Source organism: Hemibagrus wyckioides, linkage group LG13 (genome assembly GCF_019097595.1).
Source record: "Hemibagrus wyckioides isolate EC202008001 linkage group LG13, SWU_Hwy_1.0, whole genome shotgun sequence".
Taxonomy (NCBI): Eukaryota; Metazoa; Chordata; class Actinopteri; order Siluriformes; family Bagridae; genus Hemibagrus; species Hemibagrus wyckioides.
This window is the reverse complement of record NC_080722.1, coordinates 2,845,001-2,856,982: the sequence shown is the minus strand read 5'-3', so window position 1 is coordinate 2,856,982 and position 11,982 is coordinate 2,845,001. Positions and strand designations below refer to the sequence as shown.

General features: G+C 42.2%; 2 protein-coding genes across 3 annotated transcripts in view; one reads left to right on the top strand and one right to left on the bottom strand.

Annotated features, from left to right (window-relative positions):
- Positions 1-163: 163 nt before the first annotated feature.
- Positions 164-8,031, bottom strand: LOC131363786 (elongation of very long chain fatty acids protein 6-like). 2 transcript variants are annotated; one of them, XM_058406648.1, is made up of 4 exons: positions 7,868-8,031; positions 4,872-5,003; positions 4,330-4,481; positions 164-2,675 (listed from the first exon to the last, which is right to left on the bottom strand). In XM_058406648.1, the coding sequence occupies exons 1-4, from the start codon at positions 7,942-7,944 to the stop codon at positions 2,233-2,235; spliced, it is 804 nt and encodes a 267-aa protein (XP_058262631.1). In that variant the 5' UTR covers positions 7,945-8,031; the 3' UTR covers positions 164-2,232. The 2 variants fall into 2 exon arrangements, with proteins under 2 accessions (XP_058262631.1, XP_058262632.1); XM_058406649.1 differs by lacking the exon at positions 7,868-8,031 and adding an exon at positions 7,414-7,809.
- Positions 8,032-8,395: 364 nt separating this feature from the next.
- Positions 8,396-11,982, top strand: part of mmp21 (matrix metallopeptidase 21) — an 18,642-nt gene continuing 15,055 nt past the window's right edge. The window contains exons 1-5 of the mRNA XM_058406323.1: positions 8,396-8,557; positions 8,858-8,937; positions 10,077-10,160; positions 10,519-10,606; positions 11,514-11,585. Of these exons, the coding sequence (XP_058262306.1) occupies positions 8,875-8,937; positions 10,077-10,160; positions 10,519-10,606; positions 11,514-11,585 (307 nt within the window). The 5' untranslated portion in view covers positions 8,396-8,557; positions 8,858-8,874. The remainder of the gene's footprint in view (positions 8,558-8,857; positions 8,938-10,076; positions 10,161-10,518; positions 10,607-11,513; positions 11,586-11,982) is intronic.

Sequence of the window (11,982 nt, the reverse complement as noted above, 5' to 3'; positions counted from 1 at the left end):
TTAATGTTATTTTCTTTCTTTCCTTCATTCTTTCTTTCTTGAACAGGCCACACCCCTAAGTGACCGGTGTGACTTACCTGTTAATGCACATGTCCAGTTTTCTGGCTGTAAACAGGAACAGAGGGTTCACTCCTACAGGATTATCAGCTGTACATTAATTCACTTTTCAGATTAAAAACTTTAATCTCTTTTAGACAGTTGTTAGAAAACATTTTCAACATGAGAAGAATTAAAAAAGAAGAATTTAAAAAGCAGTACAGTAGTTTACAGGTAGTTTCTCCGAGATGTAAAAATAAAATGTTTAAATGATTCATCCATTCATTTTTTAGTGTTTATCCTACACAGAGAACCTGGACATACACAATGACACACACACACACACACACACACACACTACACTACAGTGCGGAATGTTTCGAGATGCCAGTCAGCATCTAACTTTTAAACATGTCTTTGGACTTGAGAAGGAATCTGAAGTACAGGGAGAACATACAAACTCCACTATACACACTGTGGAGACAGGAATCAAACCCCCATCTCCAGAGCTGTGAGGTAAACCTGATAATTTATCCCTAATGAGCAAGCCAGAGGAGACCGTAGTGAGGAAAAACTCCCTGAGACAATACAAGGAAAGAACCTTGAGAGGAACCAGGGTCAGAAGGGAACCTCGTCCACATCTGGGTGACACTAGACAGTGTGATTATAAATCATTCCCTTATATACACTGATGGATGGATAGACAGATGGATGAGTATACTGTTGGATTCATGGATGGATGGATAGATGGATGGGTATGCTGTAGTGTGGATAGACAGATATACTGTTGAATTCATAGATAGACAGATGGATGGATGGATGGATGGATGGATTGATTAATAGATGGATGGATGGGTATGCTGTTGTATGGATGGACAGATAGACAGGTATACTGTTGAATTCATGGATAAACAGATGGATGGATGGATGGATTGATAGATGGATGGATGGGTATGCTGTTGTATGGATGGACAGATAGACATAGCATACTGTTGGATTCATGGATAGACAGATGGATGGATGGATTTCTAGATGGATGGATGGGTATGCTGTCTTACAGATGGACAGATACAGGTATACTGTTGGATTTATGGATGGATGCATGGGCAAATGAACGGAGCACAGTTGTACAGAGTGAATGATGGATTCATGGATGGATGGGCATGCTGTCTTACAGATGGACAGATAGGCAGGTATACTGTAATGAATGGATAAATGGATGGATGGGTATGCTGTCATATGGATGGACAAATAGGTGGGTATAATGTTGGATACATGGATGGATGGATTCATGGATGGATGGGTATTCTGTCTTCTGGATGGACAGATAGGTGGATATACTGTTGGCTTCATGCATGGATGGATGGATTAGCAAATGGATGGACAGATGGATGGATGGACAGATGGATGGATGGGCATGCTGTCATATGGATGGACAGATAGGTGGGTATACTGTTGGATTCATGTATGAAGGATAGGCAGATAAATGGACTGATATATAGATGAGAAGATGGATGGATGTAAGGATGGATGGATGGATATACAGATAGATTAACAGATTTATAGAGGAATACATAAATGAAAGCAGTTGATAAGAGTCTAGAAATCTAGCTCTAGAGTCTAACAGTCGCTCTGTAATGTGATCATGATACAGAAAAAGACTTTAAATAAAGACCATGGTATGGAGTGCCTCAGAACCTCAGAGAGAGAGAGAGAGTCTGATACAAGATCAGATTCCAGGTTCTGTTTAAAATGTAAAGAGATTAGATTCACAGGAATCTGGTTAGACAGTGCACCAGGTGCTATACCATATTACAGCTTTATAACCGAATGTGATGACTGTGAGACGCGTGTTGTGGCATTAGATTAGACACAGTGTTGATTTAGACCACCAGGGGGCAGTGTTTAGTGTATGATGATGATGATGATGATGATGATGTATTACCATGTAGATGTAGTGTGAGTTTGTAGTGCATCATCCTGTGCCGTTCTCCTATTGGTGGATTTTTCAGCGAGCGTCATCTAGACCTCTGTCTTTGGAACGATTTTAGTTGCAGCGACAACAAAACACCACATTTGTCTGTGATGCTAATCATACAGCGTTAACCTGTTACCTGATCCATTCACACCAGAGACCCAACGATTCACAGAGAGATAGAAGATAGATAAGACAGCACCCAATGTGGCCATCGCACACTATTCGGCTTTAACTCGCCTCTCCCCGGCCGTGTCCTTCGCCCCTCCCTTCACGTAGGACTTGTAGAAGAAGGAAGAGAAGAGCAGCAGGTAGCTGAGGTACATGATCGAGCCCCAGGTGATGTTGCTGTCGCTGGATCTGCACAAGGTGTCGTTCTGCCAGACGTACACCAGCGCCAGCACCATCAGGCCCAGAGCCATCTGTAGAGTCTGGAGGGTGGTGATGATCATGGCGCAGGGCCGAGGAAGACGAAGGCCGGCCGCTTTGGCGGCGTAGTAGCCATACATGAGCGCGTGCACGGTGTAGTTCATGGTGATGAACCAGCAGCCTCCTGCGGCTTGCTCTCGATAGGTGTAAAACGAGTACAGCAGCACCGTGATGTGGTGATACCAGTGCAGGAAGATCAGACGCTGCTTACGCAGGACGATGAACACTGTGTCTCCTGATGCAGGAACAGAAGAAACAATAATCACCAATAGAAATGACATCATTTTGTATTTTGAAAAGTAATTAATAGCGACCATTTCCCTATTTGTATTTCTATTATATTCACACAGATCAGGGATAACACTCTGACCAGTGCCAGGTGAAGTGAATAAGACTGATGATCTCCTCATCATGGCACCTGTTAGTGGGAGGGATATATTAGGCAGGAAGTCAACATTTTGTCCTCAAAGCTGATGTTAGAAGCAGGAAAAATGGACAAGAGTAAGGATTTGAGCGAGTTTGAGCGAATACACAGTGCAGGACGGGTCAGGACAGTTTTGGCAGCAAAAGGGGGGCCAACAGATTATTAGGCAGGTGGTCATAATGTTATGCCTGGGTGGTGTATTTTATAATAAACCTGTTATATCTATGCTATGTTTAAATTTTTTATATTTTTACTTTGAAATGTTATTTTATATTGACTCCAATTTATTTCTTATGTTCTTATGTTTGTTTGGTGGCTCATCTGTTCTGTTTGCTGCTGAAACACTTCACCTATCCCCTGAGATCATTAAAGTTTAATCTGAAATGATTTTATTCAGTCTTTGTGTCTATTTTTATTTAAATGTGGTCTGAATGTGTCTCCAATTAACATTACAAAACAGGAAGAAGGAAACTCAGAATATGAACTTAAATGTAGAATTAATTAATGTGGGGGAAAAAAACACCCACACACACATCACTCTGCAGCTCACACACACACACACACACCCACACACACATCACTCTGCAGCTCACACACACACACACACACACACCACTCTGCAGCTCACACACACACACACACACACACACACACACACACATCACTCTGCAGCTCACACACACACACACCCACACACACACCACTCTGCAGCTCACACACACCCACACACACATCACTCTGCAGCTCACACACACACACACCCACACACACACCACTCTGCAGCTCACACACACACACACCCACACACACACCACTCTGCAGCTCACACACACACACACACACACCACTCTGCAGCTCACACACTCACATACACACACACAGGTTCTTGACCACAAGTTCAGTGACCTCTGCTGTATTTTTTTAATATGCTTTGTGTAAAAAAATTATGGATTAAAAAATTATTTATTACATTTACATAAAAGATTTATTATTAAATTCTTAAATAAAATATTATTCTTTAAAATAATAATAAAGAATGAAAGTACATGAATGAATGAATAAATAAATAAATAAATAAATAAATAAATAAATAAATAAATAAATACCTAAACTATAAATAATTATAAAGTATATATTTATGAAAAATATATAATATAATATAAAACATATAAAAAATAAAACAGATACCAAATTAAAACAAACAAACAAATATTAAGGATATATATATAATATCTGTCTGTCTGTCTGTCTGTCTATCTATCTGTCTGTCTGTCTGTCTGTCTGTCTGTCTGTCTGTCATGACATTATAACACTAATATAATTCAGAAGTACAGTTTGTGCTGAAAAAATAATAATCGTATAAAACATAAAGCAAATTATAGCTGTGCAAGAGGCTGAAGAGTGAGCTCTTACACTGTGTGTGTGTGTGTGTGTGTGTGTGTGTGTGTGTGTGAATAAATCTCACCGAACTCGGGCACCTTGCTGAGGACGAAGGCGTAGGCCCAGAACTTGCTGATGGGGGCGCTGTAGAAGGTGGTGTCACACACCGTCACTCTGAATCCTCCAGAACTTAGGAGGTGCAGCATGTAGGAGCCTGTACGCACTGAGCCTATTGTACTGAACACATAACACACACACACATCACTCTGCTGCTCACACACACTCTAGCACATGCACACTGAGGAGAGAGACAGAGTGTTTGTGTGTGTTTCTGTGTGTAAACAGCAGAGTGATGTGTGTGTGTGAGCGCGTGTGTAAGAATGAGCAGCAGAGTGGTGTGTGTGTGTGTGTGTGAGAGAGTGTGTGTGTGTGTTTTCATTAGTTTACGTTCCATCTTTATCTCTGACACTGGAGACTCCTTCCAGGAACATGAATTAAAAGTCTCTTTACTGAAATCTATGAAAACTGTAAAAGCACCCAGTTAGCGTTTCTATGGTAACAGACAGGAGGAGTGGTTTTATTCCAGCAGAATGATGTGATGATACAAATCACAGAGGTGTTTCTCACCTGAACACAGAAAGGCTGAGGGACCAGAGCACCAGAGGAACCCTCAGGTCCAGCTTCTGTCTGTCTCTCATCAGGAACCGGCCGAGGAAGATGACCACGGCGTACACAGAACACAGCACAAAGGACACTGTCCTGTAACACACACACACACACAATATTATGGTATTAATGAGTGAGTGAGACAGACAGACAGACAGACAGACAAGGTGCACATGCGAGAGAGAGAGACAGAGAGAGAGAGAGAGAGAGAGAGAGAGAGAGAGAGAGACAGACAGAGAGAGAGAGACAGAGAGAGAGAGACAGAGAGAGAGAGGGGTACAGACAGACAAGCAGACAGGCAAATATGAGACAGATAGAACAGACAGGGAGACAGACAGGCAGACGGAAGAACAGACAGACAGGCAGATAGATAGATAGATAGATAGATAGATAGATAGATAGATAGATAGATAGATAGATAGATAGATAGATAGATAGATAGATAGATAGAGAGGCAGAGTGACACAGACAGACAGATAGAGAGATAGACAAGTAGACAAAGAGGAACGCAGACAGGAAGATGGATAGAGAGACAGGAGGCATACAGACAGGCAGGTAGACACGCAGACAGGTAGACAGAGAGGCTGAGTAACAGACAGATAGAGAGACAGACAGGCAGACATAGAGGCAGAGTGACAGACATGTAAGCAGGCTGACAGACAGACAAGCAGACAGACATGGAGGCAGATAGACAGACATGGAGGCAGACAGAAAGACAGAGACAGACATGGAGGCAGACAGGAAGACAGACATACAGGCATGGAGGCAGACAGAAAGACAGTCAGACAGCCAGCCATAGAGGCAGACAGACAGGCAGGCAGACAGACAGCTGGCACCCCTGTATTTAATAACTGTTAGAGGTGTTAAGGTTCCAGCACGTCTATTGGTTTGACACAGTGACACACCCACTACACGTCTGATCTAAACACAGACGTTACACAATCAGGAGAATCAGACCAGGACAGAGGCAGGAGACCAAGGTTCTTCTCCACCTCAACTCTCAACCCATTACACACAGCTGCTGTTATATAACACTCAGAGAGTACAGAGGCTCTGCACACACACACATACACACACACACACACACACACACCAGGGCAAAGGACGGTCTTCTATGGCCATGCAGAATGAACGTGTGTGTGTGTATGTGTGTACATGTATATGTGAGAGTGTGTGTGTGTGTACATGTATGTGAGAGTGTGTGAGAGTCTGTGTGTGTATGTGTGTGTCTGTGTGAAAGAGAGAGTCTGTATGTGTGAGAATGTGTGTGTGTCAGTGTGTGTGCACGTGTTTAAGAGATCAGAGTCTGCGTGTTTGAGAAAGTCAGTGTGTGTCCCCATCATTAAGGACCAGTTCTTATTAAGGACGGCTCATGGCCGTGTCCTCAGCTGATCCTGTCAAAGAGAGACTTTGGACGTCTTTTTCTGGAAACTGCTTCATCATCATCATCATCGTCATCGTCAGTCATCAGTGTATAAGAGTTATTAAAATTGAAACTCCTTTATTTCATCAGCTCAGTTTACAGACATTCAACAATTACTTCATTAATTCTACAAACCAATAACCTGTGACAGACAGACAGAGAGACAGAAAGAGAGGGTCAGAGAGACAGACAGGCAGATAGAAGGACAGGCAGGCAGAGAGACAGACAGGCAGGCAGAGAGACAGATGGCGAGGCAGTGAGAGAGACAGACAGACAGGGATGGAGAGACAGACAGGCAGACAGGGAGGGAGGCAGACAGACAGAGAGACAGAAAGACAGGCAGAGAGAGAGACAGACAGACAGCGAGACAAGCAGACAGAGAGGGCAACAGGCAGAGCGAGAGAAAAGCAGGCAGAGAGATAGACAGAGAGACAGACAGGCAGAGAGAGACAGGCATAGAGACTGGCAAACAAACAGGCAGAGAGAGACAGACAGACAGGGAGGGAGGGAGACAGAGAGGCAGGCAGGAAGAGAGAGACAGGCAAGAAGACAGACAGACAGACAGACAGACAGACAGACAGGCAAACAGGCAGAGCAACAGGTAAACAGACATGCAGACAGACAGGCAGTTAGATAGATGGATAGGCAGGCAGAGAGAGAGACAGGTCAGAGGACAAGCAGGCAGAGAGATAGGCATGCAGGCATACAGACAGGCAGAGAGACAGACAGACCCACAAATAGCAAACCAGGCAAGCAAATAGACAGACAGACAGACAGGTAGGCAGACAGAAAATCAGAGAGGTAGGAATGCAGATAGACAGGCTTATAGGAAGACAGGTAGGCAGATAGACAATCTGGGACACAGGAATGCACACAGACAGGCCCACAGATAGACAGACAGGTTGATAGGCAGGTAAACACAGATAGGAATAGGGAGAAAGACAGAAATACAGACTGACAGGTGCACAGACAGACAGGTAGGCAGAGAGACAGATAGCCTTTTATTTCAGATCTTGAACAAATTTGAATACAACATCATGAAGGAAATCACAGAACTCTGTCACAAGAGACGTCAAAAACCTGACAGTGCACAGGACTGCTGTTCACACTGGACCTTCTAGATAAAAACGTAGGGTAAAACTTCACGTCTCAGGTCTCAGGTGCAGACGGAGCTACAGGCAGAAACACAGCTGAGGAAACACACACATTTCTCAAAGAACCTCCATTTAAAGTACAGTGCAGATACCAGGGATGGAGGGATGGAGACATGGAGGGAGGGAGGGAGGGATAGTTAAAAAGAACAGCAAAGAAAGAAATGTGATGCTTTACATTTACTGCTATACTTCACAGATACACAGATAGAATTGTTTGCATTTCTAAAAAATTAAGAGAATGCTAAAAAAAGACTTGTAATGCAATGGAATATTCGACATTTGACTCTTTAATTGATTCATTGACTCTTTGATTGATTCATTGATTCACTAAAAGATTCATTAATTCATTAAGCAAATAAATGATTGGCCGGTTTACTCACCAGTTTTCCTCAAACCATTTAAACGCGACTTTTTCATCGAAATGCCGCTCAAAATCAAAAAGCAACGTGTCATTCATTTTTCTCCTCTTTTTACTTTAAATTCAATCAGTTTGCTCAAGAGAATAACTTGAACTCGAGTGACTGTCATTCATTTTAATTTAAAACAATCAGGGCGTTGTCCCACCCTCCAGCGTCACCTTTTCCCTTGTAACCAATCACAGCACAGCAAGCGCAATAGCATTAGCCAATCATAGATTGAAAGGCGGGACTAAAATACCAAGCCAGCGAATGGTATGACTCCAACCTCTTGTTTTTCCTGGTTGGTTTTTTTAAATAAATGTCTCGTCCTGAAGTATAATAATGTCTTGAAATAAAATAATATATATATTTTAGAAAAAAAATAGATAATTATTATATAACTACTAATCATTATAACTCATGTGAAGAATTCTAATTGCGTAAATGTATCTTGCATAGTGAACTTTTAGGAAAAGCATACTTTAATTTTGACACCTAGGTCATGTGACGCTCTGTTACTGTACGGACGACACGAAAATACAAACAAACCCAGTACTGGAAGTTTATTTTAAATATTTTTCTAATTTATTTTATCATATTTTATGGTTAAATATTGTATAACTTTAAAACGCATAATAAATACCCCTCGTTTGTGATGACCTTGAACTGCAGGTTTATTATTATTATTATTTTTAAATTTATTTAAAGTCACATTCACTGCTTGTGTTTGAAAAGGAGAAATTCTGAGCCATTGTGTAAAGCGTGTGTGTGTGTGTGTGTGTGTGTGTGTGTGTGTGTGTGCGTGTGTGTGCGTGCGTGCATTGCTCTTTGTGTGTACTTGTGTGTTATCAGTTCTGTGCACGTGCGCGTTATTCTAAGGCGTTGTACCATGGGCCTCGTGCTTACTCACTGCTTATAACCGTTTATAAGCATGCACACTCCCCCTGAGTCACACTGCATTGTTCTGTGTAGTAGCTACAAGTGACAGAATGAAGGTGCTGCTGTTAAAAGAACCCAGAGAGAGCGAGGGTGGAGCAGATCCATACATCAAGGTAAGATGATCACTGATATCCATGCAGGGTTCCTGACCTTGTTCTTGAAGATCCACCTGTCATACACATGTGATTGAACTCCTCACGGGCTGTTCATTAGCTGATTAGTTTAATCAGGATGTGTTAGAGGAGCAGAAACACTCAGGACTGGGGCTCTCCAAGTCAAAGTCAAGAAGCTTTTATGGTCATTTCATCCACATATAGCTGACGCAGTATATAGTGAGAAATGAAACAATGTTCCTCCAGGATCCTGGTGCTACATAAAACAACATACAGCATGTAATTACAGGACAGAAACAACACAGAGCAATGGACAGAACAAAACAGTGCAAAGACAAGACAAAATAACACAAGACAGGACACATAGCACCGGAAAAAAAACATGTGCGATAAAACAAAATGAGATGTGCAAAACTTGAGAAACTCTAAAAAACAGGTATCTTATAACATATATGTTTGTAAACATGTATATGTATATATATATATATATAGCAGCATGGCAATATGGATTGTGTAGAAATGCAGTAGCAGCAGTTGAAGCAGTGCAAATAAGTAAACATGTCCTCCAGGTCCAGGACTTGGGAAACTGTGGTCTAGATAAATATCCATCGCGATCATGAGGATCTTCATGATGTTGTTGGTTTCAGGTCTGTTCTCTAACGAACATCCAGGAACAGGTTTAATTATCCTGAAATAAATCAATAAATAGCTCCATTTCATTCATCATGTGACTCCTGAACTAATGAAGGGGATTCACAGCAACAGGGGTGTCAATACTTTGTACTTTATTTAGGATATATAATCACTGTTAAGTTTATTTAAAGTTCGTAACACTACAAAATGCAGGAGAGAGAAAGAGAGAGAGAGAGAGAGAGAGAGAGATACTCAATATTGCATTTATCTCTGGTTCTTCTCAGTGAATCATATCATTTGACTCGGTTCACAAATAACAGTCGACTCTCAAACGACTCCTTGATTCCTTTTTTTCTGCCTGGAATCTTACTGTACACTTTCATAACTTTTACTTCGTCAAAGCACTTTATCCAGGTCAAAGTAGCAAAAAATCTTCTTCATTATAAGCATTTTATTGTTCCTGATATGGTCTCTGTATCTCTCCTGGATGTTTTTTCTTTTTTCAGGAGCTGGCAGCATGTGGACACTCGGCTACACTCGTCCCCGTCCTGGCGTTCCAGTTTGTCTCCCAGACTCGTCTGTCAGATCAGGTTTAGTATCAGATCATGCTCATCTACACCAGTACTGACCGCTGACCTCCTGCTAGCGGAGCAATAGGAACTCTTCCCTGTCTTTCACATACAAGGCACATGTCATACATTTATTCCAGATTATGTGCTTTAAGTGACACACCCCCTAGACACGCCCCCTAGATTAGATCTCTGTTTGTTTTTCCACATACATCCGTAAAACACTTCATCAGCACCGACTAAGAAAACTCCATCACTAATGAATACTTTTAAAGTAGAAGAGAACCCAAAAGTAGATGATATAATAATGTAAAATTACAAATACGCTTGTGTGTTTGTCTAACTGTGTGTGTGTGTGTGTGTGTGTGTGTGCTTGCAGCTGTTTGATCCGGAGAAACACGGGGGGCTCGTGTTCACCAGTCCCAGAGCGGTTGAGGCTGTGAGAAGGTGTATTGAGAACAGAGAAGGTGTGTGTGTGTGTGTGTGTGTGTGTGAGAGAGAGAGAGAGAGAGAGAGAGAGATAGAGAGAGAGAGAGAAACTACAACTCTGTCTAAATGGTAATGACTTACAATTGTTGTTAATGCAGTAACACAATTTGGCCAGTAGGAGCCACTATAAGCTGCTCTCTTCTATATACACTATATTGCCAAAAGTATTGGGACACCCCTCCAGATCATTGAGTTCAGGTGTTGTGTTTCAGGGGTTGGACTCGGCCCCTTAGTTCCAGTGAAAGGAACTCTTGATGCTTCAGCTTCATACCAAGACATTTTGGACAATTTCATGTTTTGTGGGAACAGTTTGGGGATGACCCCTTCCTGTTCCAACATGACTGCACACCAGTGACCAAAGCAAGGTCCATAAAGACATGGATGAGTGAGTTTGGTGTGGAGGAACTGGACTGACCTGCACAGAGTCCTGACCTCAACCCCATAGAACACCTTTGGGATGAATTAGAGTGGAGACTGTGAGCCAGACCTTCTCGTCCAACATCAGTGTCTGACCTCACAAATGTGCTTCTAGAGGAATGGTCAAAAATGTCCATAAACACACTCCTAAACCTTGTGGAAAACCTTCCCAGAAGAGTTGAAGCTGTTATAGCTGCAAAGGGCGGGAAAACTCCATATTACATTCATGTGCATGTAAAGACAGACGTCCCAAAACTTTTGGCAATATAGTGTAGGAGGATTATCGTGTGGATTGCGGTGTTCTAGTGTTCTAATCTAAAGCTAGAAGAGTGTTCTGAAGAGTACTGATAAATTCTAGAAAAAAAGATAAGAAAGAAAACTATCCATTGTTCCAGTTCTGGAGAATTTCACATTTTTCAAAAAACAATTTTAAAAAACAATTATTTTTTAACATTTTTACATTTTCAGAGTGGAACACAGTGAAGGAACAGTGGAACGCGAAGTCTGTGTATGTGGTGGGGAGAGCGACAGCATCGTTAGGTGAGAGAACCACTCACACACACTCACACACACACTCACACACTCACACACACACACACACTCACACACACTCACACACACACTCACACACACACACTCACACACACACACACACACTCTCACACACACACTCACACACACACTCACACACACACACTCACACACACTCACACACACACACTCACACACACTCACACACACACTCACACACACACACACACACACACACACACACACTCACACACACTCACACACACACTCACACACACACACACACTCACACACACTCACACACACACACACTCACACACACACACACACACACTCACACACACACTCACACTCACACACACACACACACACTCACACACACACACACACACTCACACACACTCAC

What these genes read in the sequence shown, in the direction of transcription:
- LOC131363786 (XM_058406648.1), bottom strand. Translation starts at nt 7,944, where the DNA reads ATGAATGACACGTTGCTTTTTGATTTTGAGCGGCATTTCGATGAAAAA. An exon ending in CTCAGCCTTTCTGTGTTCAG is followed by an intron (nt 4,482 to 4,871) that starts GTGAGAAACACC and finishes TTATGTGTTCAG; the next exon opens with TACAATAGGCTCAGTGCGTA. An exon ending in CAGCAAGGTGCCCGAGTTCG is followed by an intron (nt 2,676 to 4,329) that starts GTGAGATTTATT and finishes TTCCTGCATCAG; the next exon opens with GAGACACAGTGTTCATCGTC.